This window comes from Microtus pennsylvanicus, chromosome 4, assembly GCF_037038515.1.
Source record: "Microtus pennsylvanicus isolate mMicPen1 chromosome 4, mMicPen1.hap1, whole genome shotgun sequence".
Lineage (NCBI taxonomy): Eukaryota > Metazoa > Chordata > Mammalia > Rodentia > Cricetidae > Microtus > Microtus pennsylvanicus.
The window spans coordinates 28,417,015-28,445,002 of NC_134582.1; the positions used below are offsets into that span (position 1 = coordinate 28,417,015).

The 27,988-nt window shown below is 46.2% G+C and overlaps 1 protein-coding gene and 1 pseudogene across 2 annotated transcripts; both read left to right on the top strand.

Moving 5' to 3' along the window:
* Positions 1-4: 4 nt before the first annotated feature.
* Positions 5-27,961, top strand: Aldh7a1 (aldehyde dehydrogenase 7 family member A1). 2 transcript variants are annotated; one of them, XM_075968637.1, is made up of 19 exons: positions 5-162; positions 479-599; positions 1,687-1,740; positions 3,327-3,392; positions 6,480-6,560; positions 7,117-7,240; positions 8,758-8,890; positions 10,205-10,249; positions 10,819-10,896; positions 13,740-13,837; positions 15,561-15,602; positions 17,127-17,221; positions 18,941-19,025; positions 21,770-21,876; positions 22,904-23,020; positions 23,308-23,405; positions 23,546-23,619; positions 26,202-26,277; positions 27,719-27,961. In XM_075968637.1, exons 2-19 carry the CDS (start codon positions 492-494, stop codon positions 27,771-27,773), a joined length of 1,536 nt encoding a protein of 511 aa, XP_075824752.1. In that variant the 5' UTR covers positions 5-162; positions 479-491; the 3' UTR covers positions 27,774-27,961. The 2 variants fall into 2 exon arrangements, with proteins under 2 accessions (XP_075824752.1, XP_075824750.1); XM_075968635.1 differs by lacking the exon at positions 5-162 and having other exon boundaries at positions 252-599.
* LOC142847704 (small ribosomal subunit protein uS5 pseudogene) lies at positions 20,148-21,089 on the top strand (annotated as a pseudogene).
* Positions 27,962-27,988: the final 27 nt, after the last annotated feature.

Genomic DNA, 27,988 nt, shown 5'->3' on the forward strand with positions numbered 1-27,988 from the left:
TTCCCCGCCCCCACCTCCGCCCGCGTCCTCCACCTCCGCCCCGGTCCTCCACCTCCGCCACTGTCCTCCACCTCCGTCTCCGTCCCCCATCTCCGCCTCCGCCCCCACTTCTGCCCTGACCCCAGACCCCGAGGCAACCTTGTTGTCCAGCGTGTGAGATCAGTAAGACCCCCCCGCCGGAGCAAACGGGGGGGGGCGTGTGGTCGGGGGGTGGAGCGAGGCTGCCCAATCGGCTCCCGGGAGAGGGGTCTGCCCAGTGGACATTCGCGGAAGGGGGTGGGAGAGGAAGGTCCTCCGTGGACTGGGCAGGGGGCGGGGCCTGCCCTGCGGACTCTCTCGGGTGGGGGGCGGGGCCACATTTCCGGGACTCCCCTGCGGCGGGGGCTTCTGGCGCTTTTGAGCTCGGTATGTGGCGTCTGGCTCGCACGGCGTGCGAGCAGACTGTGAAGAGTTGCAAGCTTTTCCGCCCTCCGTGCAGGCCTACCGCCCTCATGTCCACTCTGCTGATCAATCATCCCCAGTATTCTTGGCTGCAAGAGCTGGGGCTCCGCGAGGAAAACGCGGGCGTGTATAATGGACGCTGGCGCGGCGGAGGAGAGGTATGCGAGCGCCCCGGAAAGTGGCAGCCAAGGATTTGCCTGGGAGGCCAGGAGACGGGCGCCCCCATTACCATCGTCTCTTGACTGGAACTGTGGAAGGATAGACAGGGTGGGAAGTTTTAAATTCGTACAATAGTTTTCTCACAAAGACAACAATAAGCGAACTTTAGATTTTAGCGCCGCTAGGAATCGATGGAGGTTTTGGAGCCTCCAGGAAGGCTAAACCCCAGGGCTTAAAACCGTATGGCAGTTTTACTTGGGATCTGTCACAAGCTCGACCTGGCTAAAGTCTTGTGAATTTTTTTCACCTTGAAGACTTGATTTTCAATATTTATTGCCCAAACTTGTCACGGTAATAAAACGTTTTCTAGAATGCAGTAGACAGGTAAGTTATAGTTGCCCAAAACTTAGGAGGGTGTTGCGTAGTTTCAAAGGAAGGAAAGGAAGCTTTTTCAGAAACCTGACGTTCAGCTGTACCAGAATCTGCTTTGGTACAGAAAACACAACTTCTTTTCAAGGCTACCGTTGACCGTAGGAGAGCCAGGTGATTTTTAATTGTTGTGAAATTGGGGGTTACGTTCTGTTTCCCCTTTAAAAAACAAAAACAAAACAAACAAAAAACCTCTTTGCCCTCAGGTGCTTCTTTTGTGGCTTTAGTCGTTAATGGCTGATAAAATGTAGCCTTTTAGCTGCGCTTCAGTCCTATCTTTCCACTTGGAAACCTCCAGTTTCATCAACCCAGGCTTTTTTGTAGTTTGGACTTGGGCGGTGTGTTTCCAGATCAGAGGGTGGGCAGAGTAAGGTGGTAAAGCAGTAAGTTAAACTGTCAGTTGAATTTCTGGTTACCCTAAGTGAGTGTGTTGTGCGCCTTGACCCTAGTATTTAGATGGCCAGCTCGTGGATTTTACAGAAAGTTCCCAATGCATAGACAAGAAACCCAAGACTGCTCTGAAGAGTGGGTTAATCATAACAGAAGTTACCCTAAAGGCTCCTATTTTGCTTTTCTTTTTCGATTTGGTTTCTCCTCAATTAGGGAATGGTTCTAATTTCCATGTATGGTTGTTATCTTCTGTTTGTCTCTTTCAAGGTAATTACAACCTATTGTCCTGCTAACAATGAGCCAATAGCAAGAATCCGACAGGTAAGTTGCTGAAACTCAGGCTGTTACAGGGAACTGTGCTAGGTCTTTAGAGGCAAAGGTTAAGATCAGCACAGATGTTCGGAAGTGAGGAATCATGGACTTTCTTGTCATTGTGAGCCTCTCTGGGGGGTCTGCTCACTCTGGCTTGGTGGTATTAGCTGGAAAAGGTACATCAGAGAGGATGAGACAGAGGCTTTTTTTCCTTTTTGTTTGAATACAAGATACCTAGTCTAGAGCTTGCTTTTAGCTGACTTTTGACTTAGCAATAGGCGTGCAGCACCATGCTAGGCTTTTGCTGGGGCTTGAACCCAGAGCTTCGTGCATGCTAGACAAGTTGAACTGCGTTCCTGTTGTCCTTGGGTATTGCTTCTGATTCATTCTAGAGGTTCTCTTTCTTTTTTTAAGAATGAAGATTCTGATTTTTCAAATCTGGATTGGAGCCCACGATTGAACTTTCTAATATGGGTCATATGTTGTATCCAGATGAGGCTAGACCTTGATTTGAAAAACGAGGCTTTAAAGCACAATTGTGCTGTCTTTTCTTGTATTAGATTCTAGCTGGTGTTTCTATATATGCTTTAGTTTTATTTAATATTTCTATATCCCTCCCCCCTTCTCCACCTAGCTGGGAACTGAACCCAGAGCTTCAGCTATGTTCGTCAAGAGTTTTGCCCCCAGCTACAACTCCAGCCTTCTGGATTGTAGACTGTTGAAATCATTATCGTCTTGAGTCTTAGGGAGAGAGAAATTTCCACTCTTTTTTGCAAAGATGTATATGTATTCTAGAAGGCAAGTAACTGTGGTCAGTTGCTGGGCAGTGGTGGCGCACATGCCTTTAATCCCATCTCTTGGGCGGCAGAGGCAAGTGGATCTCTGTGAGTTCGAGGCCAGCCTGGTCTACAGAGCGAGTTCCAGGACAAGCTTTTAAAGCTACACAGAGAAACCCTGTCTTGAAAAACCAAACCAAAAACAAAACAAAACAGAAACCCACAGCTCTCACCTCAAAGGGAATAGGATATAGCCTTTTCTGGAGCCATATTTGAGTAACCACCACACCCTGAGAAACACAGCCAGGTTACTCCAGGTTGCTCCCTCAGGGAAGCTGTCTCTTAGAGTTTTATAGTCGCAGGGAAATGAAAGTTGTACGTCAAGGCAATAGTGGGTACAGCGAGATGGGGGCTCCGTCTGTTATCTAGTGACATTCTCTACCTTTGGGACTAGTGGTCTGTTAAATTGATAGATTCCAGAAGATCTTTTATCGGTTAGCCACAAAATGATCCGACAGACACTGAGGAGAGCGAGGAATTCAGGGGGCTGAAACTAGCTCAGAGTAAGGTACTTAGGCTGCGTTCCAACCCCTCTGCATCTGTTCTTTTTTTTTTTTTCTTGAGACAGGATTTCACTGTGTACGCTTGGCTGTCTTAGAACTCACTCTGTAGACCTGTATGGCCTCGAACTCACAGAGCTCTGCCTCCTGAGTGCTGGGATTAAAGGCCCTCTGCAGTTCTAATCAGTATCTGCAGACACAGCCTCTTTCTGGGAATTCTCACTCTTCCTCATTCCTTTTCTCTCACCCCAATTCTTAGGCCAGTTCGGAAGACTATGAAGAAACTATAAAGGAAGCCAAGGAAGCATGGAAAATGTGGGCAGAGGTAAGGATGCGTCCCTGGTCCCCACTGCTGAACAGGTCACCTGCTGTAATTATGAAAGACAGATAAACATGAGACAGGGCTGAAATGTGCGATCTTGGGGACTGTGTTAATCTCCTCCCTGGTATTCACAAAATAGTGTCCTTCCCATCTGGGATTACAGGGATGGGTAACTTTAAAATCGATGAAAACTCTTATGATATGGCGTAAACCGGAGCCAGGAATATTCTCCCCCAAAACTTGTAATTGAGCAAAAGAAGGGGAGCTCTTTGTTCTGTGCGCCTGCTGCCTCTCCTCCCAGACTGGCCAGGGACAGCATGTCTTCACAGCATGCCTGGCTCCAGAGCAGGCACACTGTTTTCTCAGGGCTGAGGAGTTCCTATGGGCCACGAGGCAGAATCTGCCTCCTTCGCCTTTGCACACCATCCATCATGGGTTAAAAAAAAAGCCGAAGTGCGGCTGCTCAATGGGTGGTCGCTCACACCTTTAATCCGAGCATGTGGGAGGCAGAGGCAAGTGGATCTCTGCCAGTTCGAGGCCAGCCTGGTCTACAAAATAAGTTCCAGGACAGCCAGGACTGTTACACAGAGAAACCCTGTCTCAGACAAAATAAGCAAGCAAGCAAACAACCAAAAACAAACCCAAAAAACAGAGAGCCAAAGTGAGAACTCTGAGGGGCTCCTGGGCTGGGCTCCCTGAGCCTCCACTATAGGTTGGTGTGGAGGGGGAATCGGGAGAGAAGGAGTCACTAGGGTTTTCTGGCAGCCCTCTGCCTCCATCAGAGTGTGTTCATGAAGACGGGAGATGAGGGATGCTTGTCTTCAGGAGTTGTCACGAGGGTTATATCGTTTAATCATGCATTGTTTGCAGGTGTTCATGGTGGAGCTGGCACGTGGCGAGCGTCAGTACACCATGATGCCATGTGTTGGAGCCTGCACTTGCGTCCTCAGGCTTGGTGGCAGGTGCCCTTACCCACTTAGTCGTCTCAACAGCTCCCTGGCGTTTTGGTTTCTCCTTTTGTTTTAAGGATGATGAAGTATGAAAATCAAATTAGTCTTAACTCCAACCTTGCCAGTACAGATGTTGTCAGAGCTGCCTTTGGGTATTTCTCCCCCAGCTCTCACGTGTTTACTCCACCGCTGTGATTCTTCTGTGCACGTTACATGACGTGTGCACAATTTCAGGATCCCTTTGTATGCCAAAAAACTAATGCGTACTTTTAAAAAGTGCCTATTTTTGTATGTCTGTGCTCATGATGCGTGTGTGTTGGCACATGTATTAGGGAGGACGTGGGGTGGTCAGAGGACAATTTTGTGGAATCACTTCTCTTTGACTTCACATGGGCCTTGGAAATCAAACTCACGTCGCCAAGGGCATCCTTTCTCCCCTTCTTTCTTCTTTGTCTTCTTTTTTTTTTTCTGCGATATATTGTATGGAGGCCAGGGAATATCTTCTTGTTTCAGTCTCCCAATGCTGGAATCATTCTCTTCTTTTAATGAGAAATATTTTATGCTCATGTGTGTCTATCTAGAGTAATACAAGCATGTTTGAGAACAGTTTATGCGGTTTCAGGGTCTGTTTTCCTAGACTGATTTTAAAGACTTTATTTGGTGCGGATGGTGATGGTGGTGGTGATGTGTGTGTGCCATAATGTGCATATGGAGGTCAGTGGTCAGTTTTGTGGAGTTGGTTTCCTCCTGCCATCTTAGGTGGGTTCTGGGGATCGACCACAGGTCACCAGGCTTGAGCAGCAAGCGCCTTTAGCTGCTGAGCCACCCTGTCTCTCTCCTTTGCTGACTGTTACGTCTGTCCCCCTTGCTACAGTGGCTGCTGTTGCTGTCCTGGTAATCTTTCTGAAATGTTTGTGCTCTATCGTCTTTTCCAATTTAGGTTCTCATTTATTACTTCAGTATCTTGCCCCACACTGCCAGATTGCGTTCAACATTCCTTCAGCAGCTTTTGCGTTTTTGAGTCGAGGTGGAGTTGCTGGATGAGTTAGGCCAGCCACTCTCGTATGAGAGCGAATTGGATGAGTGGGGGATCTGTTTGTTGGCATGTGAGTTAAGCAATTGAGTTCAAAGTTTAGTGTAGAGACAGCTTGTTCTAATAGTCCTCTTGGGCTCCGGTCGTGTGACAGCGACTTAGAGATGGCTGGGCCTTAACGAAAACATCAGAGCGGGCTGCCCGGTCCACAGCCTCCCTCGAGGACCCTCCCACGGAGCCTCGCTGCCTGCCCTCTGTCCTTCTTTTGGCTTTGCTGACCTCACAACAGAATATTGCTTCATTCATTCCAGTTAAGCCTAGAAGTTCCAAAGGGAATATTTTTCCTTAAAGGAAGTAAAAAAGTATAAATACAAAGGAAAAGTAATTTATAAAAGCTGCTTCATTTATTTGTTTGTTTGCTTATATATTTATTTTGAGAGAGGGGGTTTAACGTAACTTAGAGTAGCCTCAAACTTGATAGAGCCAAGGCTGGCCGTGAGCCCCCGATACTGCTGCCTTCCCGAGTGCTGGTGTTACAGGAGTGTGCCTCCATGCCTTTGCTGAAAACAGGTTTCCGTCACCACCACCAATAAATAAAGGCCTTAAAATCAGTCTGGGAAAACAGACCCTGAAAGCACATAAACTGTTCTCAAACATGCTTGTATTACTCTAGATAGACACACCCAAGCTTTTAGTGACATCTCTAGCTATAGAGGCCCTGGCCTTTCCCACCAGCCCTTTATCCGTCATGGTTCCTTCTGAATCTCAGGCCAACTCTTTCCATCCTTCAGGATTCAGCAGAGTCTGCGCTTAGATTGCCCCTGCATCTAGTCTTGTCATTTTCGCTTTCAGTAATTGTCTTTAGACCATCAGCAATGGACAGTTGTTTGCTGCCTTTTCATCTGTGCCTCCCAGAAGAGATTCGCTCCAAGGATGCTTAGCCGTATCACAGTGCCGACGTGACCCAAAAAGCCTCTAACGACGATGTAGCTGCAGTTTGTTCAGCCTCTAACGACGTAGCTGCAGTCTGTTCTTCAGCGGTGCACATCTGACAGTGTGGTACACACAGACATCTACTTTGACACCAAAATTCCACTCTTTTCTTAGATTCCTGCCCCAAAGCGAGGAGAAATAGTGCGGAAGATTGGCGATGCCTTGCGAGAGAAGATCCGGGTGCTGGGAAAGCTGGTAAGGAATTCTTTCGAGTCTATTCGCGATCTCTTGAGTAGAGAACAGGCTCTCACAGTTTTCATATGTCCATTTTGTTTTGTTTGAAGCTGAGGTTTTTGCTGTGTTGTCTCACCTTGGCTTACGTGATCCATCCCTCTGCCTCAGACGCCTAACTGCTGGAGTTCTGTGGGCTTCCTTTCCCCACTAGACTGAATCAGATTTAAAAGGATCAACATTGTATGTGTGTCCTAAGGTTGTGATTTCTAAGAAAAACAAGTTTTGAGATCCATTGTTTTAGAGAAAAGAGAGAAAAGTGAAAAAAGTATGTGGTTTAAAAATCATTGAAACAAATCCATTATGCATGGTTGAAATTCCCAAAGAATTAATAGACAAATTGTATTAAAAATAAGACAAAAGCAAGTAAATAAAGAAGTAGAAAGATAAAAAAAACCCACCAGAAAACAGTTTTCCTTAGTTTCTTGTTTACATAAAATAATGTTTTATTTGTCCTCAGCTTCATGTTTTAAATACAGATTCTACTGGAGAAATTCTACTTGGATTTCTATATTTTTAGGTGTCTTTGGAGATGGGGAAGATCTTAGTGGAAGGCATAGGAGAAGTTCAGGAGTATGTGGACATTTGTGATTACGCGGCTGGCTTGTCAAGGATGATCGGGGGACCTGTCTTACCTTCTGAAAGTAAGCCGGGAGTTGCTGAACCAAGTGTTTGGAGTTGTGGTACAGAGCTTCAAAATGTCCGTGGCCCAGTGAGATCGGGCGAGATGGTTCCATTCCCAGGCCCCCCGGAGTGGAAGGAGAGAACTGAGTTTGTTGCCCTCCGGCCTCCACGTGTGTGCACACAGACTTGCACACCAAATCCTTAGGTTTTAGAGTTGAGGGCGGTGTCAGGGAATTGGTAGCTGTAATAGAGTTGAGTGGAGGATAGCACCATATGCACGTAGTGGACTTCTACCCCAGCCTGGGGGATGCTGTTTAAAAGGCCTCTCAGGGAAGTGGAACTACGGGGTCGAATACTTCAGGTGGGGAAGGGGGTTGTGGAAAGTCAAGGATGGAGGAACATGGACGTGGGGACTGCCTTACTTCGGCACAGCTGGAGGACACGGTGCAAGGAAGGATCCCTGTTGGGAGGAGTTTGGACTTTACCCTGAACAGCTGCAACATCTGTGCCGACTGTAGAAGCCTCCCAGCGAGGGATTGATGGCAGTAGGGTGAAGAAGGGAGAGCTGGAGTGAAGGCTAGCCTTGCCAAGCAGGAGTTGGGGTGCTGGCCTGCAGGATGGCCTCAGTGTGAGGTGCTATGCTGGGAGGTCCCCAAGCCTGCTTCCAGTGTGAATGATGACAGGAAGGGCCACTTCCCTACCATGTAGCAGTGTGTAATTTTAACCAGTCAGCATTTCTTGGTCCAACCAGCTATTGGTGAAAATAAACTTTTGTGGGATTAGCTTTAAAACTGACAATCGCAATTTGAGTTTTGATTTTTTTTTTAATACGGTGTCTCATGTATTCTGGGCTGGGCTAGAACTTACCATGTAGCTGAGAAAAACTTTGAACTGATCGTTCTGCCTCCACCTCCTGAGTTCTGGGATGACAGGCACGAGCCACCACACCCAGTGTATGCTATGCTGGGGATCCAGCCCAGGGCTTTGCACATGCTAGGCAAGCAGTCTACCAAATGAGCCACGTATTCTGCCAAAATATAACATTTCTATTTGTGCTTTTAATTTCCTTGCAGCGAATATAACGTTTTTGTAATCCAGCATGAGCCTATAACATGACCTTCCTTGTTCACGTTGGAGAGGTCAAGAGACAACATAAAGAGCATGGATCCAGATCTGAGAATCACGTGTTCTGTGCTCTGCTTATATCTTACCCTTTGTGTTCACATCTCCTGGGGGAACTTCCCACTGCTTCACTGACTTGTCCCTAACTTCCAAATGGTACCCATAATGCCCTTACCTCTGCGGCTCCTGAGGTATGAGGTATAATGAACATTATTAAATTCGCTGACGTGGTATAGTAATAAACAGTTCTGTTTTTTATTAAGTGATATATTCATACCCTTTGGCTGTGTGAGGTGATCCAAGGAAGCAGCAGGAATCTTCTGGTCTGGTACATGCACGTCTGACCTGCAGAGGAATGGTTTAGGATTTTATTCTATTAACATTTATGTTCACTATGAATATTTACACATCTCAGGACCTGGCCATGCTCTCATCGAGCAGTGGAACCCGTTAGGCCTGGTGGGGATCATCACTGCCTTCAATTTCCCCGTGGCCGTGTTTGGCTGGAACAATGCCATCGCGCTGATCACAGGAAACGTCTGCGTTTGGTAAGCTGGGCTCGTTCTCTGGTCTCATGGAAAGAAGGGGATGAATTTATAGCAATAGTGATCGCTCTGCTCTGCTCTGCTCAAAGGGTTTTAGATGTGTTAAAAGTGTTTCCCAAACGTTCTCAACTAATACATGAAGTCACACGTGCTGATTGTCTTCATTTTCAATTTGTATTTTACCATCAGTGACGTGTGTGGATACAGTAGTGTCCTCTTCCCTCCCTGCTGTTCTCCCTCTCAGCGCAGGATTCGTACCTGATAGGTTCTGATACGAAATATACCTGGAGTTAGGCTCCATATGTTAATGGCTCAGCTTCCAGTTCAGATGATTTATTTATTTATTTATTTATTTATTGGAGGAAGACTTTGCACTCTTTCCTCTGTCTTCTAAGTGCCGGGATTACAGGCATAGGCTACCTTGTCCAGGATTTTTCTAAATTGATTTTTTTTTGAGAATAAGATCTCACTATGTTACCCAGGCAATCTTACCGCCTCAGCCTCCCAAGTGCAGAGACTACAGGCATGCAGCAGTGTGCCCAGCCAAATTTATTAGTGTTAAATATGCCTTCAATAGAATATTCTCAATCTCTCTATAAAACAAAGTGTAGTTTGAAGGCGTAACGATTTGGTACCATCTTGCTGAGGGAACCAATGCATTCTGTTTTGAGATTTCTCCTTGCTGAGACCAACTGCTTGATAAGAGGCAACTTACAGGGGAAGGGTTCTTTTGGATCGCAGGTGGAGGGCGGGGTACAGTCTGTCACACAGAGGTGGCATGGTACCAGCTTGCTCACATCCGTGCAGTCAGGAAGCAGAGAAAGAAGACTAGTGTTCATCTGGCTTCCTCCCTTTTATCCTGTCCTGGAGCCCAGCTATGGGACGCTGCTCCCCATGCTTGGGGTGGCTCTTCCCCCTTCAGTTGGTGACCTCTGGAAGCACATTTCTAAGCGTGTGTGGTTTCTATGCTGGGTATTTCAGCACTTCCCAGGCAATGCTTAGTCCACTTAAATTGACAGTCCTAAGTGAGAACCGTACAGTGTTGTGTAGCTAGCTGGCAGCTCCGACGGTCCTGCAGCAGGTGGGCTCAGCATTGCTTGGTGCGGGTTGATGTTCGTGAATGGATAAGTTTCCTTATCCATTGTGCCCAGAGACGCCACCTAAAGGATAGGTTTCCACTTCAGTTACTAGAGTTATTTGTTGCCTAATTGGACAGAACCTTTTCTCCGTAGCTTTGTTTTTCTTTGTAATGAAAGGTATTTGCCTCTTCTCAAGTTAATTTTCTTTCTCTCGCTCTCTCTTTAAAAATGTCTCTAGGAAAGGAGCGCCAACAACTTCTCTTGTTAGCATAGCCGTCACAAAGTAAGTATGTGTAGCTTTCTTTTTCCTGGGCATGACAGAATTTTGCAAAGATGATTGATGAGCACTGCTTTTTGTTTGTTTGTTTTGCTTTGTTTTTTTTTTTTTGTTTTTTCAAGATAGGATTTTTCTTTGTTCTGTCTTTAACAACCTTGTGTCCTATAACTTACTCTGTAGATCAGGCCGACCTGGTGATTAGGGACAAAAGAAGAAAAGCAAGGCTTCATCCCTGTACTTCCATGCTGACAACACTCCAGCCTCCAGTCTGCCATATTGACTCAGATGTGTCTTCGTAGTTGGGCATATTTGATGAAAATATGTTTTAACCACTCATTGCTTTCCATTTCCTATTCATATTCTGTATATGTTTTCCTTTAGCACTCTGTTTTAAACCCAAACTTCCACTGTGTTTGCAAACCTTATCTATAATCTGTGAGGAAACCCCAGGTCCAGTATTTGAAGATTCAGAGGGAAAGTTGGGAAGGGAGGTTACGTGAGAGGGATTTCTCTCGTTTATAAAAATGTTCCGAGTGAAATGGTTGGCTGAGCCGTCTCTGTCGTTTCCTTCCTAGGATCATTGCCAAGGTTTTGGAGGACAACCAGCTCCCTGGTGCCATTTGTTCCCTGACTTGTGGTGGAGCAGATATTGGGTAGGTGAATGGTTGAAGAGCATCTTTCTGTTGAAGGACCCTGGGTTGATTGCTGGGAGTCTTCCACCATAATAACCAAACCCAGTGTGGCTAAAGAGGCGAGGAACCTTCTGTGGGCGTTAATACTGTAGACCTGCTGTGTGTTAATCCTGTAGACCTGCTGTGTGTTAATCCTGTAGACCTGCTGTGTGTTAATCCTGTAGACCTGCTGTGTGTTAATACTGTAGACCTGCTGTGTGTTAATCCTGTAGACCTGCTGTGCTTTAATCCTGTAGACCTGCTGTGTGTTAATCCTGTAGACCTGCTGTGTGTTAATCCTGTAGACCTGCTGTGTGTTAATCCTGTAGACCTGCTGTGTGTTAATCCTGTAGACCTGCTGTGTGTTAATCCTGTAGACCTGCTGTGTGTTAATCCTGTAGACCTGCTGTGTGTTAATCCTGTAGACCTGCTGTGTGTTAATCCTGTAGACCTGCTGTGTGTTAATCCTGTAGACCTGCTATGCTCTTTAGTGAATAACCTTCCTGAGAAATACTTGTGTTTTAGTTCTTGACCTACTGATTGTTAGCACTTATATTTTTGACAGATAATAATTTCCTGATACATGAGTTATCCAGAGAACTATAAAACAAAGCTGTGACATTGCTCTCCATGCCTGAGGAATTAGCCTAGTGGCATTTCCTTAGCTGATTGTAATAGGAGACGGAATATAGCCCAGGAAGATACGGAGGTGGGGGGAGGGTAGAGTGTTAGTCTAGCATTCAGGAAACTCAGGGTTCAGTTCCTAGCATTTAATATGCCAGGTATGGTGGCATATGCCTGTAATCTCAGGATTCTGGAGGTGGAGTCAGGAAGATCAAGAGTTCAAAGTCATCCTCAGCTACACGACAAGGTTGAGACCCTATCTAGAAAAAAAAAGGACTGGGTTTTTTTTTAACTGCCACAGGGTTCATATGCTGTAACGCCATCTCTTTGAAACTGTATCGTGTGGTGGGTTTTTGTTAGTTTCGTGTTGGTCTTGGGGTGGGAGCCCAGGAACTCTGTGTGTGTACTCTGTGTGTCCCACTGAGTTGTACCCTCAGCCCCTGCTGAGTGGCTTGGAGAACATTCATTGTTGTGCAACCATTGCTATCTTATTCCAGGGTATTGTCCACACCCACTTCCCACTGCCTTCCCCAAGTTTCTGACAGTCACTGATGTACTTTTTGTCTTGAATTTTTCTTTTGGTGCTATTTTGTATAAATGGAATCATATAATATCAGCTCTTTTTTTTTAACACTGTCTTTATGAGTCTTTTGCTTAGCATAAGGTCACACACAGCATCTTGAATCTGGAGTTGACTAATACTGTTTTGAATCATCAGGAAAGCTGGAGTCACTATTATTTTTAAAACCAGCTTCCCCTTTGACCAGGGAGGTTTCCTACGAGTCAAGGCTATCACCATGCTGCTCTAGATGTTAGGTTCTTACTTCTTTGTTCATATGGATGAGAATGATAGAAAACCTATCTCCTACCTCACTACCCCCATAGTAGCCACTGAAGTGTTTTTAAATGTCACCGAAACATGAGTTTTGTATTCTTTGGCCTACTCTGTTCTTGCAGTCTGGATATCCTGTCCTGTTGGCCTTGGCATCGCTCAGCAGCATACGTAGGATCTGGCTAAGCACAGCCACTTGGCATGCAGGCGCTCACGCCTGTGGGCTGAACCTGGCGAGTTGTACCTGAGTAATTCGCTCAGTCTGTCCAGTGTGCAGGCCAGAGCAGGGCTACCCTGCATTGCTCATGCTGAACGGAAGCACAGACAACTGAACGGTGACGTTTCTGTCGGTAGTGTTGGAGCTGTGTTCCTGAGAACCAACTGGAAATCCCAGAGCAGTTTTTAATTGTTTAAAAATTGTATATTTTGGGGGGAAATTTTAGTTGGGAGAGAAAAGGGGGTTCAAAGGAGGTACTGATTTTGGAGAACTCAGGGTAGCGGACATGACTTGAGCTTTGATCCTCTTGACTTCACCTCAACTTCCGGGATTATAGGTATAGACCGCTGCATCCAGTTTTGTGTGGTTGCCTTCTGAGTGCTAGGACGCAAGCTACACCCTCAGCCCCAAGAGAAATGTGTGTCATCTGGGTCCTAGAGTTAATTGTGAGCAATTTGACTTTAAGACAGTCCCTTACTAAGTAGCTCAGGATTGCTTTGAACTCACTCTAGCACAGGCAAGCCTTCAGCATGTGCTCTTCCTACCTCAGGCTCCCAAGTCGCTGGGATTACAGGCTTGTGTCATAGATCCGGTCCTTTTCTTTTAAATAAAGCCTGCATGAGTACCACATGTGTGCCTGGTGCCTGTAGAAGCCAGAAGAGAGTTGGGTCTTCCAGAACTAGAGTTATGTATGGATGGTGGTGAGCTACCATGTGGGTTCTGGAAATTGAACCTGGGTCCTCTGGAAGAGTAACTAGTCTTTTTTAACTGCTGAGCCAGCACCCCAGCCCCAGGTCTGGCTATTCTTAAAGGGGTCGTATTGCAGATCAGGAGCCTGAAAGCGCCTGGTGCTCATTAAGAAGGCACAAGGAACACGTTGTCTCTGCTCCCTCTCAGTACAGGAAGAACTCTCTTCATGACCTAAGGAGGTTCCTTTAAGGGCTGTCATAGCTCACAGAGCAGGTCGGCTTGCTTTCCCCGTGATGCTACTTGTGAACAGTTTGTTTCCTTACCTTATGCCTTGGGATAGACTTCCTTGTAACCTTGACTGTCTTGCCAAGGGCTCATGTCATGCTTCTTGCTGGTACTGTTGGGTGCCGTCATTTCTAGGTGTTTTTTTTTGCCTGGGTGACTCTCTGTGTTCCCTTGTAGCACAGCAATGGCCAAGGATTCACGTGTGAACCTGCTGTCCTTCACCGGGAGCACCCAGGTTGGGAAGCAGGTGGCCCTCACGGTGCAGGAGAGGTTTGGTGAGTGTGGGCTTTGTGATGAGGGTTTGAATCAGTATATGATATCTGCAGGTCATTGCTGGACCTAGTGGTGCACTCCTTTAATCCCAGCACTTGGGAGGCAGAGGCAGGTGGACCTCTGTGAGTTCAAGGCCAGCCGCGTCTATATAGTGAGTTCTAGCCAGTACTATATTGTGACCCTGTTTTCCAAAAACCCAAGAAACTGAAAAACAGCAAACCAAACAAAAGGCTCAACAAAATAAAGAATAAGGTCAATAAGGTTGTTTAAAAAAATTATTTTTCAGTGTAGCAACTATGAGTGACTTAAAAATGAAATTCAGAAGACAATTCCACTATGGTGACATAAAAAAATAAAACACACATAAATCTAAAGTAGTGTTAGTCTTTGTGAGAGTAGCTAATGAAAGACATTAAGACCTAAATAAAGCCATCCCATTTTCACTTTTCCTGGTGTTTAGGCTTATTAAGATAGCAGTTCTTTTCAAGTGATCTCTGGGCTCAGTGTAGTTAATATCAACATCAGCTGTCTGTTTTGTGTCAAGCGACAAATTGATGCCGAAATTCCTATGGCAATGTGAAGAATGCTGGATATCTGAAGCAATTTTGAAAAATGTTAGTGATGGAGAGCTCATACTTCCTGATTGTACAACTAACCCCCAAATTATCGCATGAAGTCATAGAGCAATGGGATAGAACCAAGAGCCCGTACATTTATTGCTCATGGGTGTCTTATCCTCTTGGCACAATTGCCAGACAATTTCAATGGGTAGGAACAGTCTCTTTTGACAGGTAGTGCTCGGACAAGTAGATAGCCACTTGAATTAGTATGAAATTTTTCCTCGTCTTACTCTAAACCTCAAACTTAACTAAAAATGCATGTACATACAGACACACACACACACATACATATACACACACATGTGGAGGTAAGAGGTCAATTTGCAGGAGTCGATTCATGCCATTCATGTAGGTCTTGGGGAGGGGATTGAACTCAGGCTGCAGGCTTTATTTGCTGAGCCATCTTGTCAGCCCCTAATGAATTTCATTGCTTAAAGGATCGGGGGGGTGAGGGTTTGTTTATAGGCTCACAGGTGCCTTACCGGTTGCTACACCGCTGAAGAATTGATCTCTCCCTGCTCCACCAACCATTAACTGTGTATAAGTCCCCAGGCAGCAGTGGGACCCCACGAGTCCACTTTTCCATGACAAGTGTTGACAGGCCCCATCTTATATGGGTAATCACACAGCTCCTTTGAGCTAATTTGCCATAGCCACATCCTGCCTGGAAGGCACCGGCCCCTACTACTTTGGAGGGTGTGATAGCGATGTCCCATCCCATTCATGGTGGGCTTTCAGCTGATTCTCAGTACTTTGACCAGTTATGAGTCAGTGCAGTCACTGCTCACGGAAGCTTCCCTGACCAAAGCGGACAGCAGCAACAGCTATGTGCATAACGCTTTGTCATTTACTCTCCCTAGAAACACGCACATGCATGGGCTCACACGCACACAGTGTGTGCACTTAATATCCATTTTCCGTGTATTTCTCAAGAGCACATTCTTGTATGTAACTGTTGTACAATGTTGTGATTGTCATTAATATCATTGTTAAGCTGCTTGAATAATCAGAAAGTAAAGGAAAAAGTAACTAGAATGGCTCTAATGTGAGCCAGTGTGCACTGAGTACTGGAACAGGAAATAATTGTGTCTGTTTTCTTTTAAAGGGAAAAGCTTGTTAGAGCTTGGAGGAAACAATGCCATCATTGGTAAGGCTTTCTGTGCTGTCATCTTGAATGTGTGGGACTTGCATAGAAACGCATCCTTTCCCAAGCCCCTTTGTGCTTGGGACTCTGTGCCCATCTTTAGGAATTTTCCTTAGGAGTCAAGACATGAACTTGGCTTAAAGGAAGACGGTGCTTAAGAAACAGGATAATGTTGGGAAAAATGTTACCTGGGGTCCTGAATGTGGGCATGAGACTTCTGTTGTCTCTAATGTGGTATTACTTCTTCATGCTTTTCCTTATCTTGTTCTCTAGAAACTGGTATGTGCTCTTCTAGAATAATCAGTTATTTCCTAAGTGACTTGCCGATTGCTTTAGGTTTCACACACACAAAGTTGACCTTTAGCGGAGTATCGGGGGCTTTCATGTTAGGAAGGAACAATTTTTTTTTGTTTAAGATTTTTTTTTTTACTTTTAAGTGTGTGTGTCTGTGTGTGTATTTGTGCGAGTGGGTGCAGGTACCTGAGGAACCAAAAGAGCCATCAGCTCCCCTGGAGCTGGAGTTATAGGGGCTTGTGAGCTGCCTGCCATAGGTGTTAAGAACCACTGGGGTCCTCTTGAAGAGCAGTACATGCTCTTACTCTACTGAGTTATTCCCCTGTGCAGCGTTTAAAGCAGCAGTTTGCTCGTCTGTAACGTAGGCTAATGATGCCCCAGTCTGAATGGATGGAGGGGACTGAAGCACTGTGCTCTGTGCTCTGAGATCTGATGTCAAGGACACAGCTAGTACACAACCTCACATGTACAAGACTCTGAATTTGGCCCCCCAGAACTGGGAGAACAATTAAATAGTGGATTACAGAGTTGTGAAATGGATAGGAAGTCTAGGCTGTGTGTGTGAAATGCCTCTTTATATCTTCCTGATCCGAGGATGCTTAGTTTGGACAGGTGACAGCATAGGAGGGGACAGTGGCGGTAAGATTCCGGAAGGCACAAGGAAGCAGGGATTGTAAGTCATAAATTAGCCTCCTACAGGTTAACCTTGTAAAGACGACTTTTCCTCATCTTCGGGGAGAGGAAGAGGAATGGAGGAGACGGTAGTGATAGGACTTTACCTGGATGTCTTCAGGGAAAGCTGGAACAGATGTTGATCATCTCCTGCAGCAGGGACAGGCTATCTCATGTAGGAACAGGAAGCTTTGTGGCAGTAGGGATGGACTGGGACAAGCAAGCAGCCTGAGGTGGCAAAGCTCATTGGATTTTCATGGAGCAGTAGTGAGGGGGGTCTCTAAAACAGAGGTGAAAGGTGACATGATCCAACCGAGACTCAGTTTACCTGTGTATTGGGTAAAGGTTGTAGTTTCCATTGCTCTGTCATTATATACCCTCCCCTAGAAGAAAAGCATACCTTCCCCCTTTGATGTGTGACTCTGTACCATGAACCGTCTGTTTTGCAATGATTATTTTGATGTTATTGTATTTTCTAAAGGCATTGCTTTATACTGCTTAGCAAATGTTCTCTCTGTCTGCCTACTGCACACTGATGGCGCACACTTTTGTTTCTTTAAGCTTTTGAGGATGCAGACCTTTGCCTGGTTCTTCCATCAGCTCTGTTTGCCGCCGTGGGAACAGCTGGCCAGAGGTGTACCTCTGTGAGGAGACTGGTGAGTGTGTCCACAAACATGCTTGAGATTGTCCTTCCTCTTTCTACGAATGTGTGTATGTGTCTGTGTGTGTTGTGTGCAGGGGCGCTCAGAGGGCCCAAAGCAGGTGTCAGATCTCCTAGAGCCGGAATCCAGGTGGTTGTGAACTGCTCAGTGAGGGTCCTGGGAACCAAACATGGATCTTCTGGAAGAGCAGCAAGACTTCTTTAACTGCTAAGCCCCCTGTCCTGCTTTTTGAGCACCCCCATTTAATGAACTCTGTTGACTGGGCGTCATAGAAGAGTTACTAGAAAAATATATTCCCTAAACATGAGCGGCTAATGTGTGCTCCTCCTCTACTCCTGTGATGGTGGCAGATGCTAAACCACCCTAAGCTGCAGTGGGCTCAGGTGACGGAAGCTGGACGCAGAGGTGATGCCAATTTTGAGTCAGAGTCCATGGCTAACATGGACTAAGTCCAGTGTCTTCTAGGAGATCAGACGAGTCAAGTTCTAAAACTGTTAACTAAACAGTTGCTTTGCTTTTTCCTAAACATTTCAGATATTGTAAGTGTTGGCCTCGAGTCTCAGATTTCACTCAGTGTGATACGGCTTATTGGAAAGCAAATGACTGTCACGTCCATTCTTTTCTTCGTATATGGTTTGAACTGAGGTGGTGGCATGCACCTGTAATTCTAGGACTTGGGAGGGTGAGGTGAGAGTCCTCTGAGTCCAGGAGTTTGCATTTAGCTTGGGTAGTATTTTAAACACACACACACACGTCGGTATGAGGAGGTATTGTCTAGCTTCAGTGTGTTCAGTGTGTTCAGTGTGGGGGATGTGGGTAGTTGAATTGATATACTAGATTGAGTTGGATTTCAATTTAGAAATAAATCCTTGATTTATTTGTTTGTGGCTCTCCTATAGTGAAAGACTACAGCTAAATAAGTTTTAGGTATACAATTTGGCTACATTTACATTTAAAAGCTGCCACAGAGTCATAGAGGAACTGGTTCTGTGTAATTTTCCCTCACTCCCAATTATGAGCAAATGTTTTATATAAGACTGATTTCTAAACCAGACCAAGTTGAAGAATAAGTGACAATATGATCTTTAAAAACATGACTTATTTTCATGTGTGTGGATATTTTGTCTGCGTGTATATCTATGTGCCTCATGTATGATTGATACCCTCAGAGGCTAGAAGTAGTGTGTCAAATTCCCTAGGACTGGAGCTACAGGTAGATGTTTGTAGCTTAGCAGGCCAGGCTCTTAGAAACTTGATACAGACATGGTTTATGGTGTTTTCTTTGATTGCATTTTTGGGTGCTTTTTTTGCTTGAGACAGAGTCTCATGTATCCCAGGCTGGCCTCAAGCTATTGTGTAGCTGAGGATAGCCTGGGACTTCTAATCTTCCTGCTTCTATCTTTCTAATACTGGGCTCATAGATGTGCGATATACCATATCTGATGTGTGGTGCTGGGGGAAAAAACCAGGGTTTCCTGAATGCTAAGATCAGCATGACCGGCTAACCTGCATCCCTAGCTTTGGTTTATGGTTTTACTTCAACGTCCACCTAGAAGAGGTGGTTTATTTTCATAGTTAATATTAAAACTAGTTTCTTTTCAGAGATGATAGTATTTTAGTAGTTACTAATCAGTACTGTTGAAGAACTTTTTTACTATCTCAGGATGTGTATATTCATCTTGCTATTCCCCTGAATGCTTGTTCTTTACGTAGTTTTTGCACGAAAGCATCCATGAGGAAGTTGTATCAAGATTGAAAGGTGCCTACTCACAGATCCGTGTTGGGAACCCCTGGGACCGTGAGTAGCTGGTTCTTTTCTTAAAAGTTACTCCCTTTTGACAGCTGGTGCTACCTGTACTTCTGAGCTTCTGAGTTGGAGGTAGTGGTGGGTGCCCTTTTCTGAGAGGTCTGAGGGCAATTTGATGACCTGTCTTCCTAGGTTGAATCTCATACTTGATATGTAAGAGCTGAGATCCTGGTTGTGTGGGGTGGTGATTGGATAGGGTGATGGTTTAATGGGGTGATGTGGGGTGATGGTTGGATGGGTGGTGATTGGATAGAGTGATGGTTGAATGGGGTGATGATGGTGGGGTGGGGTAGTGATTGGATAGAGTGATGGATGAATGGGGTGATGATGATAGGGTAGGGTGATGGTAGGGTGGGGTCGGATGATAATTGAGTTCTTTTTCTTTTTGCTGCTGTATCCTTTCTGAGTCACCACCATCTGCAGGGAAAGTGTTCGAGTCCCTAGACCTGCTGCTTCCACAGCTCTCTTGCATAGTAACCAGAGTGGTTTCTAAGATGTATTCAGTGCTGGGCATGGTGGTGCATGCCTTTGAGACTATTACTCAGGAAGAGGTAGAGGCAGAACTAGCTAATCTCTGTGAGTTTGGGGCTAGCCTGGTCTGCATAGTACTTCTAGGCAGATAGAACTACATAGTGATAGCCCATATTTTAAAAAAAGCAGGGGAGAGACAGGGAAGGGTTGGTTTGGGCCCGGGAGGATGGCTCAGGTTTAAGAGCACATACTGCAGAGACCGGGAGCGTACATATCAGGTGATTCACAACTGCTTTTTGTGTTTGGGGAGTGGGTTGATACATTGTCTTTTAGTGTCGCCTTAGTGACTGGCCTTGAACTCAGAGAGATCACCTGCCTCTGCCTATTACATGCTGTGATTAAAGACATGCACCATCATGTCCAGCTTTTAAAACATCTCCTAACTCCAGCTTCAGGGGTCTGACGCCTCTGGCCTCTGCAGGCACCTACACTCATGCCTTCGCCTACACAAACACAAGCATACACATAATTGGGAATAAAAATAAGTGAAAAAAATATAATTCACCCTTTGGCTAGGGACACTCCAGTGATCTTACTCTGCTTAGACTAAGATCAAGATTCCCTCTGTGGTCTTCTTCTTCTTCTGGAAAACACCAAATGGCGGATGACGCCGGTGCAGCGGGAGGGCCCGGAGGATCCGGGGGCCCAGGATTAGGAGGCCGTGGCGGCTTCTGCGGAGGATTCGGCAGCAGCGGCAGCAGCAGCTATGGTCGAGGCCGTGGCCGAGGCCGAGGCCGCGGGGCTCGCGGAGGTAAAGCTGAAGACGAGTGGATTCCCGTCACCAAGCTGGGCCGCCTGGTTAAGGACATGAAGATCGAGTCCCTCGAGGAGATCTACCTGTTCTCCCTGCCCATTAAGGAATCTGAGATTATTGACTTTTTCTTGGGAGCTTCCCTAAAGGATGAGGTTCTGAAGATCATGCCCGTGCAGAAGCAGACTAGGGCAGGCCAGCGGACCAGGTTCAAGGCTTTCGTCGCTATTGGGGACTACAATGGTCACATAGGTCTCGGTGTCAAGTGCTCCAAGGAGGTAGCCACTGCCATCCGAGGGGCCATCATCTTGGCCAAGCTTTCCATTGTCCCTGTGCGGAGAGGCTACTGGGGGAACAAGATTGGCAAGCCCCACACTGTTCCTTGCAAAGTGACAGGCCGCTGTGGTTCTGTGCTGGTGCGTCTCATCCCTGCCCCCAGAGGCACTGGCATAGTCTCTGCTCCTGTGACCAAGAAGCTACTGATGATGACTGGCATTGATGACTGCTACACATCAGCCAGGGGCTGCACTGCCACCCTGGGCAACTTTGCCAAGGCCACCTTTGATGCCATCTCTAAGACCTACAGCTACCTGACCCCCGACCTCTGGAAAGAGACTGTGTTCACCAAGTCTCCTTATCAGGAATTCACTGACCATCTTGTGAAAACCTACACCAGAGTCTCTGTTCAGAGGACCCAGGCTCCAGCTGTGGCCACCACATAAGGGTTTTTATACAAGGAAAATAAAAGTGAATTAAGTCTGTTAAAAAAAAAAGATTCCCTCTGTGGCAGATTCCCAGGCTTTTATGATATGGATTCCTTCCACCTTGCTTATTGTCCACTAGATCCATGTCCACTTGGCCTGGGCTCCAGTTTGTCCAACTTTCCAGTGTTTTCAAGCATTCCTGGTTCTTTTCTGCTATTTCTTCTGCTAGAAATAACTTTACTGAGGTCTTCCCATGACCAACGGCTACATGCTTGCAGAGGTTTAAGCCCCTGAGGTTCCTTCAATGCTCTCGTTTCTGGCAGTTGGTCAGTCTACCCCGTGGAGCTGCACACTAGCCACAGAGATTATAGTGGTCTTCAAGAGTGGGCACACTGTTATGAACATGCCACTCCTGTGTTTTTAGGGCATCACTTTGATAGCCCTTCCTCTAAGGTAGGGTTTGGCAAGCATATTCAGTTTGCTATCTGCATATGTCTGCCTCACAGCTACCCCTGCTCATTTGCATATTGTGTATAGCAGCTTTCAGACTACAAAGGTGGGGTTGAGTAGTTGTGTTGGAAACCACATACTTGATAGAAAGCATAAGATGCTAAGCATCTGGTCCTTCACAGCAAAAGTGCTGATCCTGCTCTTAACTGAGGATAGAGGGAGGAGGGTTTAGCCTCTTCATTTGGAAAGCCACTAACAAAAACACCATGCCATTGAGGGCATCTCTTTTCTCTCCCCAGCGAATATTCTCTATGGACCACTACATACCAAACAGGCAGTGAGCATGTTTCTTCGAGCCGTGGAAGAAGCAAAGAAACAAGGAGGCACAGTGGCCTTCGGGGGCAAGGTAATGAGAATTGTGGGTGGATAATGACAGCCTTGTGTCTTTCTTTCCCCTGAACTCAGATGGCTGAGAAAAGGTGGGTTCCAGAAGGGTCCCAGATGGATGCTCTTCTTCTCCCCATTACAAGGGAAAAAAGGGTTTTGAGGAATGCATGATGACAGAATAGCCCTGAGACCCAGAAGAAACTGTCAGAATAATTGCCCTCGAGTCAGTCCCTAGGACTAGTTGTTACAGAAATTGGGTCCACCCTTGTGTGAGACTTGAGTTCATGGTTTTGTCGACCCATGCAGGAACAGGTAGAGTTGCACACAAACAGTTTAGAGTGCAGGGTTGATGCAGAGCTTAGAGAGCCAGAGTTCAGTAAGTGGAGAGGTTGTATGGGGGCTGGCTACGCATGCGTCTTTTTGGAGTTTTATGCAGTGAATATGAATTCCCTAGGGCATGCGTAACAGAGTATCAGAAACTGGTTTGGAAACACTGGAAACTGGATGTTGAAGACCAGTACCGAGTACTGGCGATGTTTCCCTGGGTCGTAGTTGAGTCCTCAAGTGACCTTACCAAAGGACAGGGGACACTGGCCGTATTGGTTTAGGTCTGTTCTGCTGCCTTCATTTATTAACGACTGATGGCCTCCCTGAGGGTCACACGTCCAGATGCCATCACTCCGAGTCTTGGTCATACTCAGTGTGTGAAGTGGGGTAAACGCTGCTACTAAATGAATTACGTGATGGGTCCAGATTGCCTATTTTAAAATGAACTCAAAAACAAGCATATCAGCCGTCTGCCCCACCAAATAACGTTATTGGAGCACACAGCATGGTTTTCCTCTCCAAACTCCTTCTCTGTTTTCTCTCTGACAAATAGGAGCAGGAGGTCGCTTTCACTCAAACAGGATGCTGCTTTGGAGAAACAGTTACCTGGAAATGCTGTTTTGTTTCTCTCCTCATAAATGTAGGAAGGATGACGTCCTCCGATCCCAAGTCTGGGGAAAGGAAACCCATCCATTCTTTTTATCTTCTTTCTGCTTAAGGTGATGGATCATCCTGGCAATTACGTAGAGCCCACCATTATCACTGGCCTGCCCCATGACGCCCCCATCGTGCATGAGGAGACTTTCGCTCCAATTCTCTATGTCTTCAAATTCAAGGTAAAAAAAAGAAAAAAAGATCTAAGCCATGAAAGAAAACGGATTTAGCAAAGCGTTGCCTCTTGGTTTTCTTTTCTTTTTTTTTTTTTTTTGGTTTTTCAAAACAGGGTTTCTCTGTGGCTTTGGAGCCTGTCCTGGAACTAGCTCTGTAGATCAGGCTGGTCTCGAACTCACAGAGATAACCTCTTGGTTTTCTTTTGTGCACTAAAACTCTGTTCTATGCCGTGAGCTTTGACCTGAGCACAGTGGTGCTGATAATGCTCACAGGTTCTGGTCTCGTTCTCTAGAATGAAAGAGAGGTCTTCGAGTGGAACAATGAGGTGAAGCAAGGACTCTCGAGTAGCATTTTTACCAAGGACTTGGGCAGAATCTTCCGATGGCTTGGGTATAACTCAGTCTGTTTTGAACGTCTGTAAACGTTTGACGTGGTTGGTGGGTGGATTGTGTCCATGTGAGAGCCGCACTATCTGGGCTTTGTTCTGTTTTGATTTCCGGTGTTCTTACTGTCCCTCTCCTCGCCCACAGGCCCAAAGGTTCAGACTGTGGTATTGTGAACGTCAATATTCCGACCAGCGGGGCTGAGATTGGTGGTGCCTTTGGTATGTAGAGACTTGTTTTTTCTTTTTAAAAGTCACTTTTGGTTTGGTCCTAGGCTGATAGGCATGCTAGGCCAACACTCTACCACTAAGCTAAGAGCCTCTGCCCTCCTTTCCACACTGAACAGCAAAGGAATAGTAGTGTTCGCCTTTAGTTTGTCCAGAAATGGAAACCCAAGCTGGGTGGTTATCACACGTGCCTTTAATCCCCAGCAAAACACTTGGGAATCAGCGGCAGGTGCATCTCTTGCATTTGAGGCCAGTCTAGTCTACAGAGTGAGTTCTAAGTCAGCCAGGGCTACGCAGAGAAACCTTGTCTCAAGAAAACAACAAAACAAAGTAAGAAATGGAAATACAGTTTATATTCTGCAGTAACCCGTAATCTGGCATGCCGGAAAGCATGTGCACTCCAACCCAAGTTCTTACCAGGGTCCTCATCTTCTGCTTAGATAGGAGCAGGGCCCTTAGCTCAAGATACATGAACCTTGAAAGTCAGTATTTTTTTTTCTAGACAGAAGATCCCAGATCCAGAAAGGTTAAAACTTTCTACTTCAAAGCCAGGAAACTTAAAATATAATACATGTGCAAATACACATGCAAAGTAGACTTAGAAATTGACTTGGGTGATGTGGAATGAAGAAATGACAGACACATGTACAGAAAAGCTGAGAACTGGTGGTCTGTGCAGTCCGGTGGAGACACAGAGCAGCAGCCGGGGAACTCAGTGCATTTACTACTTACAGTATGAACAGGAGGAGGAGGCAGGTTAGCTAATGTCCACAGGAAGTGCTGCGGGGGACGTCTCAGATTGCAGTCCTCGGGATGAGGGAGCTGCACTTGAAATGTTCTGCACACACGGATTTTAGCCAAAGACCAACTGTTGGTGTGCACCCGTACTTGGACCTAAGGAAGGCCTTGCTATTCTCATGGGTCTGAGGTCCTTGGCATGGCTGTGCTCATGTCAACAGCATGCTTTCACTTAGGACTTTACTGTTCCCTCCTCATATTTCACTAGATGAGATACTAAGTCGTATATTTTTCTGGACCCTTTGAGGACCCTATGAGTTACTGATGTTTACTGATAGCTTTTTTTTGGGGGGTACATGTTAAGTTTAACTTGTTAAAAATTATTCATAGTGGGGCAGCAAAGATGGCTTAGTGGGTAAGGAGGTTTGCCACCAGGCCTGAGACTCTGAGTCCAATCCCTGGATGCTCGAAGGAAAGAACTGACCTTGGAGGTTGTCTTCTGGTCTTTACACTTAGAAAATGTATACAAAAATTAAAAACAAATTAGCCAGAATGGTTGAGTGTGGTAGCCCATTCTTATAATCCCAGCTCTCTGTAGGCTGAGGCAGAAAGATCGCCATAGTGAGGCTAACCTGAGTGTGTACCAGGCCAGAAAGGCCCAGGTTGGAAAAAAGAAAGACAATAACAAAAAACCCAAAGTATAGTAAAAATAAGTGGCCTCCCAGAACCTCCTTCCTCCATACCCAACTTTACATATTCTCTCTCTCTCTCTCTCTCTCTCTCTCTCTCTCTCTCTCTCTCTCTCTCTCTCTCTCTCTTTCTTTCTCTCTTTCTCTCTGTCTCTCTCTCAACATAAACACATGAAAATCAAACAGGCCAAAGACCAATGAAACAAAAAGAGAAATGTCAAAACTAAATAAAAGTTCAAAAAAAAAAAACCAAAAACACCCCATGGAGTTCACTTTGTTTTGGCTGACTACTCCTGAGCATGGGGCCTGATGTGGAGTGTGGCTGATAAGCACTTTGACATGCCACTGAAGGAAACCGATTTCCCTTCGCCATTGGAGTATCGCTTGCCAGTAGTCGCTTAGTTAGGGCTGGGGCCCAGTCTTCATTTCTCCCTGTTGGTGCTGGGACCACATCTGACTTGAACCTGTGAAGGTTTTGTGTGTGCTCCCACAGTCTCTGTGTTCATATGTGCATCAGTTTGGTTGTGTTCGGGGGACACTTTGCTGGGACCACCATCACCTCTGGCTCCTGCGGCTTCCTCTTCCACACACATTCCTGAGCCTTGAGGGAGGGGCCTGATGGCACCCCTTTTTAAAGCCGAGTGCTCCAGAGCCTCTCTGCATATTGTTTAGCTCGGGTCTCTGTTGCTTTCCTTCTTCCTTTTTTTTTAAGTTTAAAAAACATTTAAGATTTATTTATATGTATCAGTGTTTGTCTTCATGGGTATGTGAGCACCACTTAAATGCCTGGTGCCTGCAGGGCCCAAAAAGAGGGTGCCAGGTCCCCTGAAACTGGAGTTAGAGGTGGTTGTGAGCTGCCACGTGGGTGCTGAGAACTGAACCTGGGTCCCATACAAGAGTGTAGACAGTGCTCTTAACCACTGAGCCATCTCCAGCTGCCACTGCCACCACCTCTTCCTTCCCTTTTGTTTTGGGGACACACATACACACACTTGGTATATCTTATATACCCCAGGCTGAACTCAAAATCTTTCTGCCTCAGTCTCTAGGATTGGGATTATAGGTGTGTACGCCCCTGTCTTGTTCTGCTAGCTCAGGTGTCCTCTGAGGGCCACAGGAAAGGTGTGTGATGATTTTGCCTTTCTCTAGGAGGAGAGAAGCACACTGGCGGCGGCAGGGAGTCCGGCAGCGATGCCTGGAAGCAGTACATGCGAAGGTCCACATGGTAAGGAAGGGCTCTGGGCAGGAGGGTTGGTCTCCGAGCCTTCGGGAATGGGCTGCTGCTTGTCTGTCTTCCAGTTCTGTCTTTGCTCGGTTCCACTTGGTTTTACTTTTTTCCCGGGTCTGTAGCTGCCTCCTTTTTGAGCACGCATGCTCTACTATGGGTAAAGCGCCACTAATCCCGGATGCTCCCAAATCTGAAAACTTCTGCACTGGCGTGACATAACATGTGGACAGCTTCTCCAGCTGGCCCTTGGACGGGTGGCAGTCCTAATGGAGGTACCCCAGGAATGTAAAGTTGCCTCGAGGCAGTGTGTACAGAGAGAGCTACCCGAAGCAGGAATGGACTTCAGGCTGCCTTGAGTCCTGTCCCCAGGGAGTCTCCTGTCTATGCAGATATTCCCAAATCAGAAGAAGGTCTAAAAAAGTGACTCCCGCATATTTACAGTAAAGGACGCTCGCCTTCCATTGTCCCTTCCAGCCTCTTTGTCTAGCATAACAACTGACTATGAGGTTTCCTTGTTGGATTCTGCCCCAGAGGTGGAATAGGGAGGATGAGAACACCGGGCCACTCAGCGTGAGGAGGCGGAAGGAGCCATCCTTTCCATTTCTCCTGTGATGGAGTTTTCTTGCATATTGAAGTAGAGAGGAGCGTGGGGGTCTGGCCTGTAAGCTTTGGGGTGGGGGTACCAGCTTAGAAGTATGAACAAGACTTTAGGGCATTTGCCTGGACATGCATGGCGGCTTCTGGAGATGCTGCCTGGGACTTGTTTTCTCTTTATTGTGCTCTCTGGCCTACTTGGGTGGAACTGGCTCGAATGCATGTACAGTAGCCTAGGAGACCCAGTCATTGCCACGCTGCTGTGCTCAGTGGGACGAGTGCTGGGCGGGGCTCCTGAGACCTCAGCCTGGTCCCCTCAGAGCGGGCTCAAGCTCTGCCTCCTGCTGTGCTGTAGGCTGGCTTCTCTTTTTCCTTTTCCTGTGCGCTCAGAGCTGCGCAGGCAAACACAGCGTTCTGACTTTGCAGAGCCCATAGACCCAGGATACCTTTCCTCTAGAAAACCCAAGTGTCTTGTGACTAGTTTGGGGAAAGGAAAAAGAAGCAAACAAACGAAAACCTTTAAAAATGACTACATTCTTACCAGTATGGGACTATTTAAATTCCCCCTGATAATGCAATGCGAGTTACTGAGAAAGGAAGTTAAATCGCCTATGTGCTTACAAGGCTTACAAAGGAAGCTGGGGGTAGCAGAGGGTGTGCATCTCCCAGACGTCTGTGTTTCCCTTGTTCTTTTCTAAGGAGTCACACTGACATTGTTTTGTATACCAATTTTTTTTTCTTACCAACTTGAAAGTTGCTAATATAGACGAGCCTATGTTTTTATGTTATGAAAGTATTCTACCCTGTGTATGCACCGCCATTCACTTAGTTCTCTTCCTCCCAGTACCATCAACTACAGCACAGACCTTCCTCTGGCTCAAGGCATCAAGTTTGAGTGACGATGCTCCAATTTGACCTCACAGTCTGCGGCTGCTCTGAAGAGGCCCCAGAAAACTTCGATTTGCCCTGATTGTTTTATATACCAACGGTGGCTAATCTCTAGTGATCCCCAAACCTGTCGAAATCAAGATACCCATTTTTCAAATTTTCAAATTAAATATTCTCAACCTAGTTACATTTAGCAAAAGATGGGTTTGGTGAATTTGTGTCATTA